Source organism: Mugil cephalus, chromosome 2 (assembly GCF_022458985.1).
Source record: "Mugil cephalus isolate CIBA_MC_2020 chromosome 2, CIBA_Mcephalus_1.1, whole genome shotgun sequence".
Lineage (NCBI taxonomy): Eukaryota > Metazoa > Chordata > Actinopteri > Mugiliformes > Mugilidae > Mugil > Mugil cephalus.
In genome coordinates this window covers 10,797,486-10,817,434 of record NC_061771.1, presented here as the reverse complement: position 1 = coordinate 10,817,434, position 19,949 = coordinate 10,797,486, and the positions used below count along the sequence as shown (strand labels likewise).

General features: G+C 49.3%; 1 protein-coding gene across 2 annotated transcripts; it reads right to left on the bottom strand.

Annotated features, from left to right (window-relative positions):
• Positions 1–3,033: 3,033 nt before the first annotated feature.
• LOC125004000 (axin-2-like) lies at positions 3,034–19,736 on the bottom strand. Of its 2 annotated transcripts, XM_047578301.1 has the most exons (11): positions 19,161–19,734; positions 17,365–18,305; positions 14,790–14,930; positions 11,971–12,073; positions 9,973–10,113; positions 8,947–9,356; positions 8,708–8,857; positions 8,386–8,613; positions 8,132–8,236; positions 7,473–7,598; positions 3,034–4,912 (listed from the first exon to the last, which is right to left on the bottom strand). In XM_047578301.1, the coding sequence occupies exons 2-11, from the start codon at positions 18,192–18,194 to the stop codon at positions 4,786–4,788; spliced, it is 2,361 nt and encodes a 786-aa protein (XP_047434257.1). In that variant the 5' UTR covers positions 18,195–18,305; positions 19,161–19,734; the 3' UTR covers positions 3,034–4,785. The 2 variants fall into 2 exon arrangements, with proteins under 2 accessions (XP_047434257.1, XP_047434258.1); XM_047578302.1 differs by lacking the exon at positions 14,790–14,930 and having other exon boundaries at positions 19,161–19,736.
• Between the last annotated feature and the right edge of the window lie 213 nt (positions 19,737–19,949).

The window sequence follows — 19,949 nt, the reverse complement described above, 5'->3', positions numbered from 1 at the left end:
CTATTCTGGCAACAGACCCCGTTCTTTCTCCGCTGCCTGCTGCTCCCTCTCCCTCTCTCCTTCTCTCTCTATCCCCCCTTTATCCCTTCCACTTCCCTTTCGCTCGCTCTTTTACGGTTACTGTACAATCAAATAATTAAACGGATTGTCGACAAAATGATTTTACCTGGCAATTAAATATGCAAAGCGAGTCGGCAGGCGGTGCATGAGAAGGCGATTAAAAAGGGGCCCACTGCAAATCTACAAAGGCTTCTCCAGCACAATAGGCAGCAGCCCCTGCCTGCTTCACGCACTAGCTTAGCCTGGGGAGTGACTGGTGCCTCTTTATACCGGTCTCACACAGCCATGTTTACAATAGCCCCAACCATGCTATGCCAATTACCACAATGCAAGAGAAGTGAATGGAGGAAAAGACGGCGATAGAGGTGTGGGACAGGTGGACAGAAACGATGCCAGCGCACCTCTCATGAAACCAATGTTTAAGGAGTCAAAAGTAAAGTTTCTGTGAAAGCAGGAACTTCGGTGTGTAACCTGCGTTTCACTCCAACAAAGCGCCGATTAGGGCTGGAATGTCACAGAGAGGCTGAGAGTAGGTAGCGACGAGAAGGGGGAGAAAGGGAGAAGCCGGAGCCCCCGATGGGCGAGAGAGGGAATGCGACAGTCAATGTCCATCCATCAACGCTTCGGCGGGGAAAAATGCAAGCAATTTTCCTGGATAGGTTTCCCTTCAAAGCCGGAGCCCCAAGAGGCTGTAAAAATAGAGTTGGGAAGAGTCGGGGAGGGTGGGGGGTGGATGGGTGGAGGGTTACACCTGCCTCATTCCAGGCAGTTCAGCAGAAAGTGGCTGGTTCAGCCCGATTAAAGCCTCCTTGTTGTTAGAACCACAGAGGGATTGATTTTAGGTTTTGGGGAGAATGGAATGCATTGATTACGCACTGAGGTCTCTCCGCTCCGCGCCTTTGATGAGTCTGGAAAATGAATCTGCTAGTTGCGCCGTTCAAACTGGTGAAATTTTTTTAAGGCAGGGAGGAGCGGGCTTTAAGAAAAACCTGCAGCGTCTCAGAGATGTGACAAGCATTGGCAGCTTGTCTGTTTTCCTTCCATTTTTTTGCCATATCGCCAGGAACAGCGAGCAGGGGAGAAAGAAACGAGAAGATCATTTTGTGGGAAGTGAAAGCTTGTCAGTAATGACTGCTGTTATCTTTGTTACGTGGCTAACTCTGCTTTTTGTCTCTTTTAATGTCATCTGTTTGAATTGAGGCACATGCCGCTGAATTATTTCCTGGTATTTAACGATCCCCCCCCCCGCCGCCGCTGAAATAAAGCCAGATAATTGAGGCAAACACGGCTCGGCCCTCTGATAGGGGATGCAGGGCGCTTCATTAATGTTTGTGTTGACTGTCAGAGAGTAGCGCTGGTCCTCATTGCGCTTTAATAGCGCCAATTAGCCCGTGCCCTCATTTCCATTCTTAATGTCTCCCATTTAAGAGCTGAATGCAGAACCGGCACATTTACCCACTGAGGGGCTGCAGAGCTTCAAAAGGTTGCATGCTTTTAGTGATTCCTGTTTACACTGCCAGTGAACAGCTTCCATGTATGAATGTATCTATTTTTTTTTTTTTTTTTTTTACCAGCTGTTTCTGAACTCTTGTCAATAATAATGTACGTAGTGCACACATGGCTGTTTCATTTTAATGATTCACTGGCTTCACATCCAGCCACCCCTAAACCTCCAGCAGACAGTGTTTCGTGATCGCCGCGCTCCTCTGCTGCTGCTCCTCTTCACTACAGCAACATTTGATGTTCTCCATTACGGAGACATGAGGGTTATGGAGAAGGCAGGTAACTGTCAGGACTAATTCACGTGAGTGTTTAACAACAGGTTCCGGTGCCGGGACGACTCAGCAGCTGGAAGAGAAGACCATGTGAAGAGAAAAAACAAAACAATGGGAATATTTCCACAGGACCCCAAAAGGCTATTTGTCTGTCGTCAGTCTGTGTTTGAATTGGGAAGCTAATAAAAAGCAAAAGGCTTTTGAGGAATCAAGTGATTGGGATAAAATTGGGTTAAAATAAACAAACAAACAAAAAAAAAAACTAAACTGTTTTATTTCCAACGCCACCGAGGCATAAAACTTTGAATAACAAGTTCATCCCAGCAGGTTGATCATTTTTCAGGGTGGGGGCTTTGGAACCTTTGTTTGTGCTTCTAGCGGCGCGTTTGTGTGTTTTCTGGTGCCGTGTGCATTTGTAGTGCATGTGTCACTGATGGAGACGTTTTCTTGCTTGTATTTTGTCTTTCTGCTCGTGTTTTCCAGCACACTGAGCTCTCACGGCCAGAACCAAGTCTGCAAATTCTGTTTCCTGTCCAGTTTTCCTCATGGTTTAGGTTATAATTTACTGGATGAACAGTCAGAGAGGAGAATTACCAGGTCTGATATTTGACCTGACCTGACCTGAAACGACTCAGATGATTTTAACACACTGGTACTTTTTTTTTTTCCACCTGAGAAAACATCTCTGAAGCCAACATCTTCAGTCAGTCAGAGCCTCACAACAGTGACCTCTATACTTAAAAGACACCTGGGAGAACTTAGAAGTCCTGGTCCGTAACAATGTTTCACTTTCTGAAAGTCAATGGATCAATGAAGCCCATGTTTATGAAAAGGAAGTCAGTCACTGTGATGTTACTGAACCCGTACTGGAATCTATTATTAATGTATTAAATGGAAATCACATGAACAGAGGGAAGAGATTGGAGTAGTAGCAGGTTTTTAGTGAAAGCACCACACTCTGACAGGTTGCATTAAGATGACATCTCCACCAATTTAACCTCACTTCACACAATTTTCCATTTCGAGATCTGTGTGAGAATCCCCGTACTGAACGTGTTGTTTCTGTACAGCCAGGTGTTTCACATCAACCCATGTTGACGAAAACACGCCGGTCAAAATAAATACGAAAAAGCTGCGATGTGTCACGATCGCGACGACGCGCCATGCGGTGGAAAGAAACAGACACAGGCTCTTCAGCTTTCATTTGAAAAATATAAAACTTTAATAAAGGCTACGTCTCTCAATAATTACAATAATTATAGGTCCATGTAAATCTTTAAATGAATCTCTTTATATAATGTTTAATTTACAGTTTAGATAGAATGAAAGAAATTGACAACAAAAAACGCTGTGGTGTAAAAACAAAAACATGATTACAGGATATTATTAAAAGCATAAAAATATCTTTTCAACATAAAACCCTTCTGAAAACCAAGGGATATATATTAAAACCCTGAAACAGGGCAGCACATGGTATGGCATCCATGTAGGCACAGGTGCTGTACTCATAAAACACCAGCGAGTGTGTGTGTGTGTGTGCATCACGTGTGTAAGTATCCATATTTCAGAATGCATAATTACAATGTATACAGGAGCTCTGCTATATACGGTGTTATTGTAACGACATTCAAAAGATACTGGAGCCATGATTCTTCAACGTTTTTTCTTTCTTTTTTTTTTTTTTCTTTTCCCCGACTCGCTCGGTGACTTCCTCAAGAAGTCGTTCTCAGTGACCCAAACTGATTCTTGTTAGCACAAGTTATTTTGGTGCGCGGGCTGTAAACACTGCCATTATTAGATGGTACGACTTGTGCTCCAGGTCTCCTCTCTGTGGGCGACTGTTTCCAACCCCCCCGCCCCCCCCCATCCCCATCCCTGTGCAATGCCTGGTCTACAAACAAAGGCACAACAAAAAGACTGAGCTCTGTCGCCGGACTGAGACAAAGGGAAAAGGGGAGGGAGGGGGAGGGGGGGCAGAGGAAATGCTCGTGTGACGAACTTAACGTTACAAACTATCAGCAGCATATAAGACTGGGATTGACCGTTAGAGCCGTGGAGGGAGCGCCTCGGACGAGACCACCGCTAAAGGTTGTTAGTTTGGGTCGGACGTGGCTACAAGGCTACGGGAGGCGCTAGGCTAGCGTCACGTCCTCTTGTGTGACATAAAAATAAACAAACACTAAATCACCACAGTATTCTCCCAACATTCAAAGCAGCTTGCCCATTGGCTGGAAATAAGGAGTGGGGGGGGGGGTACGGGTTTAAGGAGACTCAGGTAATAAAAAGGGAGGGGTTGTGTTTTGTTTCTCAATAAATACTCAATAAAAACTTTCAACTCATGACAAAAAGCATCTAAATATATAATACATGTATATATACATATATGCATGTATGTATATGCACACGTATGGACGTTTTTGTAACGATGTTGGAGTGTGATGTTAAGAGCAGGTCGGTTGGCGCCGCGTCGTCGGCGCCCGCTGTCAGTCCGTCATCACATCACAAAACAACACTCATCTACATCTTCAGTGGTTATATTCAAGAAGAGGCGGGGTCTCCCCCCGACTGGCCTCCCATCATCATCATCATCATCATCATCATCATCATCTTGGTCTTTAAAGTCTCTCGTCGTTCCCTTGTGTTTCTAAGGCTGATTGGTTGAGAAAGTCAGGGAGGGGCGGCTCCTCCTCTGGGTTCGGCATACTTCATTGGCTCGTCTTCCTTCAATCACTCCTCTTGTGCTGGATATATTAACTCTGTTTAGCTTAATATTAAGAAATAGAAAAAAAAACAAAAAAAAAAAAAGAAGAAGTCCAGAGTGTTTTTTTTTTTCTTGCGAATGACAGAGTCTCGTGCTCAAGTTTTTTAGGGTGGGTTTAGCTTTTGGTTGGAGGGGAGGGGAGGAAGGGAGGGAGGGGCGTTGGTTGGTCGGGTGACAACAAGGCGGCCTTTAGTCCATCCTCTCCACCTTGCCCAGCACCTTTCCCTCATACATGGGCAACACGCTGGCGTCCTCCCACACCTCCTCGAAGACCGCGCCGCACTCGAACTCATCACTTTCCTTCTTGAAGTAGTACCTGGAGAGGGCAGACAAAGACAGGGAGGGGTTCGCGGTTAGCAAACGTCGAGCGCAGGTGAGAAAGCGTGAATAAATAAATAACTCCAACTCAAACAAAACCTGACAGGGGTGGCAGCCGGAGTTCATCTGATGCATTTCATCATATTTTAAACCGCTTTGAGGCACCTACACGACTACTTACGTATACACGCTCGTGCACAGCTCCCTTTAGTCCAAATCAAACACAGACGCGCACGCACGCACTCTCCGAGAGCCAGAAATGGATCCTGCTCAAAACAACTTAGTCATAGCCTTCAATGCCATGCCTGCACACTTCAAAGGTAGAGCCTGACTCCACATCACACCGCTGCACAAACAGAGCTGAACCCTCCGTTTAAACACTCCCTGTGATAATTCAAGCTGCTAGGGAACAGGCTGCTCGTGTGCGTTCGCCCATGTGCGCTCGTCTCCTCGTCCACTTGTTCGCCCTGACTGCCGGCCGTTCCGCGATGCCTATCTGTCCTGCAAGGTCTTATTAAAGTTGAAGGGTTAATTAGAGGCTGTCTTAAAGCCCACCCCCCTCATCCCACCTTCCCCTCCTCCTCATCATCCGCTTCTGGAGAGCCCCTCCTCCTCCTCCCTCTCCGTCTCCATGGCTTCTAATTGTCCTGGCTGTCAAATGAAGGGCCTTTCTGTCACACAGGTTGACATTTCAGGTGCCTGGGAGTCTGCCCGTGACTGGAAGACCACACTCTGCTGCCTCCGCATAAACACAAGAACTATATTTCTGCCTCGCGCACACGCGCACGGGGTGTCGCGGACGTGCGCGCACACTTCGGGCAGCTTTCCGATCACCAGCAGAGAACAGAGGAGGAGTGAGGGAGGAGAGCGGGGAGGGGAGGGGGGAGGCCTCGCCTGGCTCGGTGAGTGGGTGCGATAGGCTGGACGCGGGCCGAGTCTGAGGGGCTTCGGCGCGGGAGGGGAGAGGAGGAGGAGGGAGGGAGGGCGGTGACGGCTCAGACAGTCTCCTGGAGGTCACGGGTCACCCAGCTAGCCCACTCTTCTTCTTCTCTCAAGCAGAGATAACTCCCAGGGTTAGCTCGGGCCCGGCGACTGTGAAGTCTCCCGGAGCTCCTAATGATTTCTCCTCTCTACTTTAAACCCAGCAAAAGATCAGCGGGAGGGGATTTAATGATAAGCTTTGTAATGGAAAAATGCCTCATTTTGCCCATGTGTGCCTGCGTTCAGAGCATAAAAAGGGAGGAAAAACGGGGGAAAAAAGCTCAGTGTTTTATGAGCTCAGCTTAGAGTCATTCAAGAAACACATGTACAGAGGGGCGGACCAGAACGTACACATACACTCTTATTTTCCATGTTGATTGTAATTGCGCACAAATGAAGGAGGACGACGGAGCTTTATCGCAGCTGCGGAACTTTCTCCTGCGTAATGTGACAGAGGCTCTCTGTAATGATACGGCATCTCAAGCAAACTTCTCCTCCGCTCTCTAAGCTTCGTCTGGCGCGGCGCAGCCTTTCATTTTCATTTGTTGTTTCATTTCCTTCCTAACCCTGACTAAATAAATGCAGTATCCTTTTCCAATTTAATTGGCTGGACTCGTTTCAGAAGAAAACGCTACGTTTTCACTCGCAAATAGTTCAAAGTCATCACTTTGTTTCGGAGCGAGAGTGAGTGAGACGGAGAGACAGAAGGAGTCTTTCCACTGGAACATGTTTTATGTGGCAGGATTTTTCTCTCTTCACAACATCTGGCACCAATATCGTCTGGCAGAGGCGCGGCATACTGTTCTCTGCTGTACCGCTGCCATGTCCAAATTAACCAACTCCACACATTCTGCTGCCATTGAAGCCAGACGCCCCCCCCCCCCCCCACTCGCTCGCTGAAGAGTTATGGGATAGCAGGGGTGCAACGACTTGTTTGCAGGCCTTCTTCTCTCTCTTCTTGCCTAACAAGCAGATGTGGCTGAAACCTGAGGTTGATGTCATGGGCATAAAGGTTTTATACGTTTTCAGTGGCACACAACCCTTCGAGAGGTGCAGCGAATATCTGACAAAGCTGATTTAATCATTTAATCACGACTCCCGATTTGGGAATTCTTCCCTCATCACTTGACGCTGACAGGAGGCACCGTGTCCGTGTTGTGTTGGGAAGGTGCTCGCCGTTTTCGTTTTTTTAATGTCTGATGCAATAGTGCGGAGAAGGAATTCGAAGGCCTCGCAATGGTCTTTGTGCACAAAATAAAATGGCCCAGGCTTCAAAGCCATATTTATTAAGGCTGCCTTAGCATGGAAATCAGTACCAGATGTGAGAAAAAATTTGCTCCAGAACCCCCCTCCTCTCCCCTCCCTCTCTCCCTGTAAAGCTCCGAACGCAGCGGATCGCTTTCTTTTCAACTATCAGGCTGCAGTATTTCACACTCCCACACGGAGCTACAATAAGAGATGTGCACACACACGCGCGCGCGCAGATAACCAGCCCCGCTACGTCACCACCAACCACACACGTCTGTCCAGGTGTTTGCTCTGTGAGCTGAGCCGGTTCCAGTTTCTGTGATATTTACCGGTAGTTGCCTTTCTTGCTGAGCTGTTCCTTGAAGTGACCCAGGGTGAGGCAGTGGGTCTTCATCATGCTGCGATATGGAATTTCCTCGCCACAGAAGAAGTAGGTGACCACCAGCTCCTTAGACCTGAAAGATGCAAAGTGGAAACATTTCTTTAATTGGCTGCACTTGCAGGAGAAGTTTTTGAATGTGCACAAAGAGGAAGAGCTGACTTTTGGACGGGTCACGGAGAAAAACGTAGTCAGAGCGGCTTTATCTTTAAACTTCCACCGTGGTGAACGGCAGATGTGTGATCGTTTAGAAACGACCAGAGGCTACTTCCCCGTCTTTGTTTGGTGCTGGTTTTGAGGGCGTGCGCTTGGAGATGGGTGGGAAGTTAGGACTCCATATTAAAGCATGTTTAATCTTAAATGATTAAAAAGTGAGAGGAGTTCAAAGACACAGCTCTGCTGACTCACAGCATCTCTCTTTGAAGGGATGAGCGAGAAAATTTGGGAGGAAGAGGGCGAAAACACTAGAGCGAGGAAAGCGCTGAAAAAAGCTCCATAGTGAGGAGTAAAATTTGGACGAGGAGAAGGGGGGCGGCCGAGGAATTAAGAACAACCGAGCAACGGCAACAAAGTCAGAGCTGCCCTCTAGTAAACGAAGAGAACCCGTACTCGTCTGCTTGGAGTCCAGGGCTGGCTTGAGTGCTGCCTCCAGCGGGGAAGGCAGCTGTTGGATGGCTCCTGTCTTTCTGAAGGCTGCTGGCTGCCGTTGAATGCCTGTAAAAACAAAAATCACCCGGATCAAGGAATAATCAGTAATCATAGCAAAACAAAGAGCGCATTCTGTTGCGGTCTAGCAAATTTGTCCGATTGGTTTTATGTGCGAAGCTGAGTGTGTGTCCTGCGCGTGGCTCCAGGTTTCCTACCTTTGTTTGGGCGGCTTGGAAACTTCTTCTAGCCTGCGGCAGGCCTCCTCCAGCTGTGCGAGGGTGTTGGGCGGGGGAAGGGGCGGCATGGCCGGGTCCTGGATGAACGGGTGGCCCGGGTGGTGGCTGCGGAGGTGAGCCCCGTTGCCGATGCCGCCTCCACCCCAGGAGGTTCGAACGGGCAGGCTCTTCGAGTCGAGCGGGTTCGACTTCTTCAGGCCTTGAGTGCTGTTGAGATTAAAGAGCATAAAAACATGTCAATTCAAGGTTGTGGTCATGTGCGATACGGACGATGTTGTGGCGGATTCTGCCGCACACTCACCTGTGTGGCTTGTGCTTCCCCTGCCTCTCACTCTCTAGGATCCACTGCCAGACGTTCTGAGAGCGGTCCGAGGCGACGAGGGGAAGCCGCGGCGAAGACGCGCCCTCGTCGGAGGCCTTGACCGGCCGCTTGGAGAAAGTGCTGCAGCGACTACAAGAAGAGCAAGAGCAAGCACATTAGGAGTAGGCACGGAGCAGCAACCTGGAAAACACCTGGCGCGGCTTGGAATTTACACTCACGCAGGTGTGAAGTCGGAATAATTGGCGCCCCCTTGAGGGCAGAGGCACTGCACGCGCTGAGCCGCCTCGGCCTCGATCTGCTCCTTGGTCTTCGGCCCAGCGTGGTGATGGTGGATGTAGTGGTGGTGGATGTGCTTTGTGGACTGCCTGCCCGTCATCAGGACTTTTGCGGCCCCGGGATAAGCACCGAAGAAGGGCCCCTGGCCGGAGGGCACCACGGCGCCCGTCCGGTCCGGTGAGCGCGAGCGCGGCGAGTGCCGGACCACGCCGGGCGACTGGCAGCCGGGCGTCTTCAGGACGCGTGACAGGTGCTCGTCCAGTATAGCTTGTGGGTCTTCCTCGCACTGGCTACCAGACGGGAGCAGGGGGTGATAGAGGGGGGTGCCGTTGCTTTCTTCTCTCTCCTCCTCCTGGACGGGCGAAGAAATGTTTTTTGAAAAAGTTAAGGCGAAAGCCAAAAGGCTCGTACACAATCACATGTGGCTACAGCAGCCTGCAGAGGAATTCACGTCTCAGCTTACACCAACTTATATCTATCGTCCTCTGAAGTCAGTGAGAGCAAATGCCTGGATAACTTGATTTGAGTTTCCTTTTTGCTGCACTGTTATCTTCGCTAACAGGCTTTGGGTGCGCTTCATCTATAATGCAGAGTGTGCCTGTGCTTCACAAAGAGACTGGCACTACACATATTCAGCAAACGTGCCACTGGAGAGCAACTAAGTGCTAACTATTTGAAGGAACTTCAAATGTGTCTAGAAACATAAGTTTGAGAGTTCCAGCAGATGAAATATGGGAGGACATAGAAGAAAAGGGAAGAAGCAGATAAACCGAGGCAGACTTTTAAATCCCTCGGCCCGCACCCTGTTCTTCGACATGCTAGAGCCGGCAAAAAGGCTCCTGCGTCGGAATATAGCGCCATCGACCTGAGCCAACTTGGAATCGAGTTTCGAATTTACCAAGTCGCAGCGATGCTTCGCGCAAGCGGAAGTGTCAGGCTATTAAGACGGCGTCTCCGAGCACCCGTACCTCCTGGATCTGCTGCAGCCTCTCCTCCAGCGAGCTCATCGTGTCCTGCTCCCGCTTCAGCTTCTCCAGCTTGGCTATGAGCTGGGCGGCGAAGGCCGAGGGCTCGACGGGGGTCATCTCCTTAGGCAGCCGGTGCGTCCTCTGCGGGGCGAACGACACGGGGAGAAGGACACTTTTAATATATATGCGAGTGTGACTACTCAGTGTTTCTGACAGATGCAATATGGCGCATTAATCCACTGCCCTTGCCCTAATCCTGTCTCGTTCCAAAAAAGCCCGCGACTAGTCCAAAAGTCCTAATCCACATGCCCTTGCCCTGGAGCTAACCTGAACCTTCCCCGCCACCCGCCACTCCCCAGATCTCCTCGTGCCCAGTGCCCTTGGCGGTGCCAGGCTTCTGGGCGAGGGGGGGGAAGGGGGTTAGCGATGGCGGGGTAGCAGTTGGTCTCGCTCGGAGGGGAGGCCCCCTGCCTGCACCCTCTGTAGCCCGACCAAGCCATCAGCTAGGCAGCCTCTGAAGTCAGCACACTTCAAAGGGCCCTTGTCAAACATCAAACGCACACTAGGGGTGGGAGGGACATGCAGCTTTAAATCTCCGAATAAAAGCCAGATATCGACAGAGAAGAGAGAGCGAGGAGAGGAGGAGAGGGGAAGAAAAAGGGAGGGGGGGGGGGGGGGGGGGGGGACAAAATTAACAGCGTGAAAAAAAAAGAGGGGAGAGGATTGAGATGTGCGTTCAGGAAGTGGCAACGGTGGCAGCGAGAGAGAGAGAGAGGGAAGGAGGGGAAAGAGGGAGGGAGAGGATAGAGGAGTCAAATACTGGGAAGATCTAAAGGGAAGTAGTAATTTATTTCCCGGCTGCATGCAGGGCAGCTCAGAGGTACTCTAGTCACATTATCCTCCTTTTTCTTTAACTATATGCGCCGGCTTCTCTCTCTCTCCTTTCTTACTTTTTTGTTATTTGGCACACTGGCTTTCTTGATTTTGACTCTTTTTTTTTGTTGTTCCTCTCATCTCTTTGTAGACACGATGAAGGGAAGAAGAAGAAAGGCAAGCGGAGCTGCTGGCAAAGGAGCGCCAGCCCTGCACGGGGCCCCCGCTGCCTGGGGCTGGTGCATCATGGGAGACAGAGCCATCTCCAAATCAGGAGGGAGACATTAAAGGAGTGCAAGTGGGAACGGGAAAGAGAGAGATTGAGAGGGAAGAGACAGAGGGGAAGAGAGGGAACTGGGGGAGCAGACAACACTGTCAAATGCATGCACAAACACACACACACACACACACAACTCTCCCAGAAACACATACCTGTGTTTAGATATAAAGACAAAAGAATTTCGGAATTTATTTTCCTGCCTCTTTACCTCCTAACCTGTGTCAATCTGCCCTGACCCAGTTCCTTAAACCTGCTCACAACAACTTCAGCAGGTCAAAAAGAAATCTTGAATTCAGAGAAGATACGCCGTCTGACCTAAATATTAATGGGCCCAGATATTGGTGTTGGAGCTAGGGGAAGTGGAGCTGAATCGCGATGCGCCTTCTCCCGATAATTATTTAGCCAATTCACAGTTTTGAGCAGGAACGCGGCGTCTACTGTCCACACACTGTCCAATAACGCACACGGCACCACGATCCTTCGTGACACACAGTTGCCGAGACGGAAAACAAAGACGACGGCACAAGTTTATATTAACAGCTGTACCGAAGCAAAAGGGGGGGATGGATGGGGGGTGGGGGGGGTGGTTTGAAACAGCAGGAGAAGAAGTGAAGTGGTATGCAAATCCCGCCTTTCATTTACCCCGACTTTCATATGAAACGAGCGGGGAAACGAAACTTAGTATTCTGTCACAACACGAGCTCTGAAAATAAATAAATAAATAAATAAATACGATAAAATAAAGCAACGACTCCTTGGGGGAATTAGGACCCGGTTGTCTGTCAGAGAGGGAAAGTTTATCAGATTACAAAGGGGGAAACAGCGAGACAGGAAGTAGGACTCACAGGGAAGTGGGGTAGCGTAACCTGGCCATTGATCTTGACATTGCGATGGATATCTCTCTGGAGCTGCTTCTTGGTGCCCAGCTTGTATGGAGGGATCCCATCTCTGAAAAAGCAAAAAAAAATGATATCACACATTTAACATTTGGTATAAAGATCACAGCTTATTTACAAGTGAGTGACTGAAGTCAATGGCCCAGTAGGTGTTATTTTCTAATCATGAGCTGCCACTTATGGTACCTCCACGTCGGCCGCTGGTGCATTAGCACCATTAGCCGAGCGCCAGGAGGCAGTTCATCATTGAACTGACCGACACACCAACACCCAGTAATCACCCACCAGGCACATTACTGCTAAATCAAAAGGCCAGGGAGCCCTTGAAGTCAAGGCAACAAAAAAAAAAAAAGCACATAACAAAACACACCAGGACAATGGCAGAGATATGCTAAACATCTCACTGTGGGCTTCAAAAGAAGAGCCCCACCGTGATAAGATTACATCAGTCAACTCTGACAGCGGTTATTTAAAAAGCACCAGAGCCACGGCTAGCGCTGGCGGCCGGTTAGCAACGAGACCTGACCAAAACGGGGCTGGATGACGGCCGCTCGAGTGCTGCCGGCTTTGTAGCTCTGATATATCAATATGAAAATAGAGCGACAGATCAGAACGCTATTAGTGTCCGGATAGTGGGCGTTTATTTTGGGAATCTCGTGCTCTGTTTCGTTCTGTCTGCTAGCTTTTCCAGTCAGTTGCCACTTAAGCTGGGCCAATTATCTTGGCCGTTTTGGCTGCTCAGAAGTGTCTGACCTAGCCCAAACGCTACTTTTTCTGCTGCCTCTTTGAAATCTCACACTCATGCACATATGCACCCGCTGCCATCTTCGTTTGGCAAGCGCTCCGCTGTGAGCCTCTGATCTCAGCAACATCAAAAGGCTGGTTTGTAAGATAAGGTAATGTTTGAAGTTGGTGCAGCAGCATTCCCCAGCGTCCAAGTAAATCCATAAATAAGATATAAGCAAAAAGAGAAAAAAAATCCCCCCCCTCCACCCCTTCTTACACCCCCCCCCCTTCCCAAATCCTTCTCTTCTTGTTCTTTATCTGGGAAATGAGATTCAAATTCGCAGTGTGTCTTTTAACCGCTATAAAAGGACACACTAATCAAATTGTTCCCTCGAATGAGAGAAGCTGGAAAGAGACGAGAGTTTGGGACAAGGACGGGAGAGAGCTCTGTGTCAAAGACGGTGGTGAGAACTACTAAAAGAATATGACTTTGGCAAGTGGCGCCGTTCGACAATCAGCATAACGTTCCTGCGGTATTCGACGCGAGCGGCGTCTGAAGAGCACGTTTTCGGCGTGACACCGCCGCGAAGAATCGGATCACCTGTGCCGAAGCGAGCTTCTCGTAAGCGGGGCCCTGCTACCAAAATCAATGCTTCACAAACTGCGCCCCTGAGACTACGAGCCACCGTCCCTCAAGGCGCAGGAAGAAAACACAGGAAACTCTTCAAAAGTAAAACTCAACAGCCCAGAGGAACTCGCGCGCTAACAAGAACCCCCAAACTTTGCTGCAAAACATCGCTCCCAAACAAAGCTCGCCGACTTCCCTCTCGCTAACTATGTTTTTATCGGTCCCGAGCCGCCGCCGCCGCCGCCTCCGCCCCGGTGAAACCACGTGGTTTCACCGGGGCGCTTTGTCCAGGTTGTGGAAGAGAAAACAGCCGCGGACTCTTTCATGGTTTTCACGGGCCCTTACTTTATGGGGATCTCCTATTCAGTTGTGCAAGTCATTTTCAAAGCAGCCAGCCACCCTCTTATCCCGCTAAGCTCCCCTCACCTAACAATAGGCTGAAAGCGATTCAGTTAAGCCCTTTATACTCCATGCACTTTATTTTCTCACTCCCTTGCACTTCGAGCCTCACCACTCCCGCTATTGGCTCTGGAGGGTGAAGGGGGAAGCTGTGGAGGGCTGGGGCGGGTGGAGGTGATTTTTTGGGGGAGGGGGGAGGAGGGGGTGTCCTAGACTGGCCACGGGGAGTTCCTTCTGTCTTGTCCCTAGGTCTAGAAATGAGTAACCCCTGTGAAAGCCTCGCAGACACATGATCTCAGCACGCCGCAGAGGCCAGTGGCAGGAAACGGACCCACCATGTGAGTAAGCCTTCTTTCATTTGGTGCCAACATTTTTCAATGAGTTTGTCTTGAGGCCCGAATGGCCGTTTCCCTCCCCCCCCCTCCGTCAGCTCTTCAAAGGGAAAAAGCGATTAGATAATATGAAAAAAACAAGTCTGTTGTGGCAGAAGGGTGGGTGGGATGGATACATATCAACTTTGAGGAAAACGAGGCGACGCCCCCACCCACATCAAGACGTTCTCATTTCTTCTCCCTTCTCTCCAGCTTGTAACACAGCAGAATAAACTTCAAAAGGTCTTCAGACATAATGACTTTCCCAGAGTTATCTCCCTGGAGGCCTCAGAAACAACTGCACATTAATAGAATTACCTGGAGTCACTCACGGAGGATAATTAAAATACATTACAGGCCATTATTTCGCAACAGTCCGCTCCCCTGGCCCCAAGAAAAAGCTGAGTGCGTCGGACTACAAGGCCAAATATTTTTCTTCACACCCCTGGACTGTTTTCCTGGAGAGGTGGTGACTGAAATCTGGTCCAGGCACGTTTAGATACAATGGAAATAATAAAAAAAAAATCAGAGCTTTGGCCGAGGTCAGCTGAATGGAAAGCAGCCTTTTGAAGTTGCTACATTATCTCTAGAGTCAGCTGGGCTGCAATGAAACGGCTTTCTGAATATAAACCAGGAACACTTACACGCTACTGTCCGTCATGGACATGGAGTCGTCCGTCGTGGCATCGCTGGAGATTTCGCTGTCGTTGGCACTGGTGGCGGGGGCAAAAATGTAGCCGGAGTTGACAAAGTAGGGGCTTGCAGGGTCTCCTCGGCGGTGGGACCTGTGGGCGAAAGACCCGGGGACACTTTTAATGCGATGTCTCTGGAGGTTGCGGGATGAGGCGAAGGCGGTGGAGAGCGATGACACGGCCGAGCAAAGTTTACTCGCTCCATTTTTCCCCGCTGTTGTTTCTTCTATCCGGGGTTTAAAAGCTGAAGTGACAGCTTGGCGTTGGTTTTGTTGACGCTCTTTGCAGATTTCTGCAATTAGAGGCACTTTAATGAGCCCGGGGCCTGATGGTTGTAACAGCAGTATTATTTATGGAACTATATGCGCCTTTTTCTTCTTGACTTTTTTTTTTTTTTATTTCTTTGTACTTTGATTGTGTGCTAGGGTGGTTATGGCTGCACCCTCTTCTGCTATCTCTCCATACTTTGGTCTGTGCCAGACCTGTTCTCTCTCTCTTCCTTTCCCCCTCACGTTCCACCTCTTTTATCTCTCCTTCTTTCTATCATCCTGTCTGGGGGCCCTCCTCCACCAACTCTCCCCTGCCTTCCTTTCTAAAAAATCTCTCCCTCTCTGTCTTTTTACTCTCTCCTGCTGTGTTGCATTCCTGTTCCAGTAGTGAAGGGGGTGGACAAGGAAGAGGGAGGGAAAAAAGAGGAAGGGGGAACTTGAGCTTTAGAGAGGGAGTGAGAAGGAGAGAGGGAAAGGGGGAAGGAGGGCCCCTTTCTTTATGAGAATGCCTTCTGCCGGGAGTGCTGGGGAGAACCCCAGCATGACTAAAGCCGTAGGCCCCAAGCACAAACCTGACCTTTGGAAGGTCCACGCAAAGAGTCAGGTATTTAGCACAGCTGGGCTCTCTGCACCCCCCACTCTCCTTCTCCATCCCTTTTCTTTCTTTCATGATCCCCCCTTCCTGTCTTTCCCCCCTTCCCCTCCTCTTGTCTTTCCCCCGTCTCCCTCCAAAGCACGCTCAGTCTCTGTCAGACAGATTTCTCCTTCAAAAAGGAGAGATAAAAGTGGTGGGCAGAAAAGAAAGAGAAAGGAAAACACTGACACACACACACACACGATCCCTGGAAGAGTGGGATCGGTGGCCGGAGCCGCGGAACTGAGCCGAGGATGTTTTGTTGTTGTGTTTTTCTATCACTTCGGAGGTTTTCTCAAAAAGAGGGGAAAAAAGGGGATCTGTGCAGTGGCAAAATTAGTTCCACATGTTTGAGATGGAAATTGGTTGACCTAAAGAGATGGTGAGGGGCAGGGGGGGAAGGGGGGTGGCGGAAGAGAGAAAGAGGGGGCTCTCGCTCTCTCCCACTCCCACTTTTCTTTTGGTGAAAAACAAGAATGCAGGGGATCACACACCGGGAGAGCAGGATATGCCCACATGTCAACAAACCCTGCGCTTATTGGTTCCTAACTCAACATGGCCACTTCCAAGCAAATGAGCAACTGCGCTGTGATGTTATCTGACATCTGCTCACCGGAAGAGCAAAATCCTCAAGAGAGTGCTTCATTTGAGTTATTACACTCCATCATTTAGTTTAATGCAATGTCACAAAAAGATTATTTTAATCCCATTAAATATTTAGATAACCTGACAAGGAAAGTATGGATAATCTACAAATTGCACGATTCCTACCGAGCTAAAGTATGAAGACATTGTCAAACTTCAGAGTAATGATTGCATCCAGATGTGAGGACAAAGTAGTTAAAAAAAAAGAAAGAAAGAAAAAGAAGAGAAAAAAAAACTTTTTTAAGTAGCCTTTGATGCTGGCTCATGCATAAAATCCAGTTTTTGAAAATGTTCCTGGCTTGAAAAGATTTCAGCTGTTGGACAATGTGTGGGACGAGCTCTTAAGATAAAAGCCCAAATGCTTTCCACAAACAGCTCCGCTTTCATCTCTGACCAAGAGAACAATATCTCCGCCTGGCTTAAGACTGACTGCACCAGTTCTTTTAACTCTGTATTAGCATTTCTCAGGATTAAAGAGATTTTGAGGCGGCGTGCAACAACTATGGCTAAGCGAAGGGAATATAGAAAAGAAACACTTTACAGCAGCATCGCACTGTTTCATGTTAGCTCTAACAGTCGCGAAGGCTTGGCGCTTGAATTCATTCCTGAACCGGAGGAAGGGTTTCAAAGTACAGGAAACTTGAGCAAGCCAGCAGAGGGCTGCCTGCAAGACACCATTTACTTAAAAGGAAGGCTCAGATGCATTGATGTTTTGTATCCACCCCGCCCCTCCACCCCTCCAACCCCTCGACTAACTGCGAAGCAGGAGGGCACAAATATACAGGCATGTTCCTCTGAGACCCTTTGATCAAGTTCCTTTAAATCTCTCTAGGGCGTTTGTGAATTAACTGGCCCATATTCCGTTTAACTAATGAAGGCACGGCGATGAGCGGCGAGTAAAGCACTGCTCCGTAAATGAACAAACGCTACGATGCAAACACACACAAGCGTGCACCGCTGAGGTGAGCGCCGCGCTTACCTGCAGCTGTTCTCCAGCACTTCAGCGGCGGTCCGGATGGTAGCGGTAGCCCTCAGGTTTTTCGCGGACAGTCCAACCACGGAGCCCAACGTTTTCGCCTTCAGGTCGCTACAACTCCATTCCTCCTCCTCCATGAGGGGAGGAAGGTATCCGCACATCAGCTTGAGGCTGCCCAGACCGCCGTGGTTCATGTACGCGGCGTTCTCGCAGCCGGCGCGCACGTATTCGAGGTATATGTCAGAGGTCAAAAACATCTGGTATGCGTTCTCTTCCATGTTCGACTGGATTTCCGTCTGTGCTTGGTCGAACATGGCAGAGTCTATTTGCTGCTTCTTAATACTATCCCTTATGAAGGTCTTGGTGGCCGGTTTCAGCTGCTTGGCGACAATGCTGTTGTTCTCGATGTACCGCTTGAAAATAACTTTGGCAACTCGCAACGTTTTGGTATCCTTTAAGTCCATTTGCCTGAAGCCGTTGCAGGCGAACCAAAAGTCCAAAGTGTCCACGCAATTCTCCCGCTCCAGAAAGGTCTTGAAGAGGTGAGCGCCGTCTTGGTCGCCCAGGAGGAAATGCAGCGACTTCGTCCACCGGACTAGGGGTGAGTCCGGGGACGCGCTGCCCTCTGGCTCCCCGAGTCCATCCTCGTTCCTCCGCGGTGTGGAGCCGGGAGGCGCGGCAGCGGGGATATCTTTAACCTTGCTCTGGGCTCTCATTTTGGCAGCTCTGCTGGGGTTGTAGCATGACGCCTCTCCCTCTTCCCCCGGCACCGGAGGACGAGGAGCATCTTCTCGGAAGCTACTGCTGATGTGCTCCGTAAGCGCCCTGCTCATGGCTCCAGCTCTGGTTGCCGTGTGAGAGTGCCGTCGTGCCTCCACTGAGCTCCAGCCTAATCCTCCTCACTCTCTAAAAGCAGCGGGGGAGCTTCTCAGCTCCTCTTCACTCTGAAACACAAAGTATTGATCTAATCAAAGCCAGATCCTGCTGAACTTCAAAGAAAGACATCAAGTAAACAGTCCCTTTCAAAAACCCTCGCCGGGTTCACAGAGAAAGGAAATATGAAAGGCTTTTTTTTTTTCCGTCCCATTTATCTATTTATAATCTAAATGAGAGATCAACTGCAGCCTACATTCTCAACGCGCATTGATCTGCCACATCAAAACACATTTTTACAAGAATAATCAACTCGCACAGCCTCACTCGTCACCAAAACCGTATTCTCACAACTGTGGCTTACACGTGTTTTCCTAACGAGCCCGTGTCACAGGCTTCAACTCCAATTAATTCCCGGTCTGTTGTTTCGGACGAACGTGCACCCTGCCCCTGTCTGCATCGCGCACGCACACTTTGCGCTCACTTGTCGTCCTCACCGTCGCGGAATAAACGCACAGAGATGCAGCGTCGGATCCGCACCACAATGACCTTAAACGATGTAATGTACGGGAGGGGGGGGGTAAAGAGCCCCGCGGGAGAAGCCACTCGCTCAAGCGTACGTGTAGGCGATCAATCGCCGTAATATCTACCCAAGAAGGTTATTATTACAGCGCATTACTCAAGCCACAGCCCCGCACACAACGTGTCCGAACTACCAACACGAAAGAGCGCGTTTGGAGTAAAAAAAAAAAAAAAACATTCAGTGCCTGAGCGATTTCAATCGGAAGCCCCGGCGCCCAAAAGTAAAGAGACTGCAACATTGTTTCTAAAAACGGCACGCAGGTAAAAACAACAAAAAAAAAAAAAACGACAGCGATTTATATAATGTCACCAGGCAGCGTGAAGACTGCGTTTAAACAACATACCATCGCAGAGCAGATCCAACCGGAGGAAAACCCGTTAAAAAGTTAGAAGTATTACTCCATTTTCAGTCGAGTCGAACGCAGTCCAGAAACTCTCCAGAACAGTAATCCAGTACAAAAAAAAGATAATGATAATGAATCAGTGACGGACTACGTGAAGCTTGCGCCGTGCCACATGTGTCCTATCTGCAGAAGAAGCGCTGTAGTTTAATGTACCCCGTCCCATTCAACAACTGACCTCAGAGTAGGCAGGCTCAGTCCCTATGTAGATCACTGGGGGTGTCAAAATCTAGAGGAGGTGGAGGGAAGGTGGGGGGGGAATCCGACCGAAGAATACATCCAGCCAGCAGAAGACGCAACGACCGACAAATATTCGCCTTTTTTTTTTTTTTTTTTTATAAATCTGGGCTACACATTGGTACATTCATACACACACTCGCGCACACATAAGCTTCTTATCTATCTCGCCGTATTTCTCGCCCACAAACAAGAAACATAGCCCGCATTTCTCAACTTCAAAGCTCAGCAGCAGCACATCAAAGCGGCCAAGAGAGGGGGCCTGTGGAACAGCTTCCCTACAACTTACCATCCATGTAGCCTCCCTGATTAGAAAACGAGACCGTAAAAAGAGTCCCAGCGACGGACTGTGCGCGCAGTACAACCGCCCCGGCTCTGCTCCCCCCGTCCCGTCAGTCACACCGGACACTTTCTTTACGCGAATAAAAGAGAGAAGCCTCTTTCCCTTCTCGACTTTTCTCCACAGGTAGTGTTTCAAGAAGTCATGGCAGGCGG

Bases quoted from the DNA above. Each gene is read 5' to 3' on its own strand.
- LOC125004000 (XM_047578301.1), bottom strand. From the start codon at position 18,194: ATGAGCAGGGCGCTTACGGAGCACATCAGCAGTAGCTTCCGAGAAGAT. The intron at 10,114-11,970 runs GTGAGTCCTACT...TTCGCCCCGCAG, and splicing joins TTACGCTACCCCACTTCCCT to AGGACGCACCGGCTGCCTAA. The intron at 8,237-8,385 runs GTAGGAAACCTG...TTGTTTTTACAG, and splicing joins TCCAAGCCGCCCAAACAAAG to GCATTCAACGGCAGCCAGCA.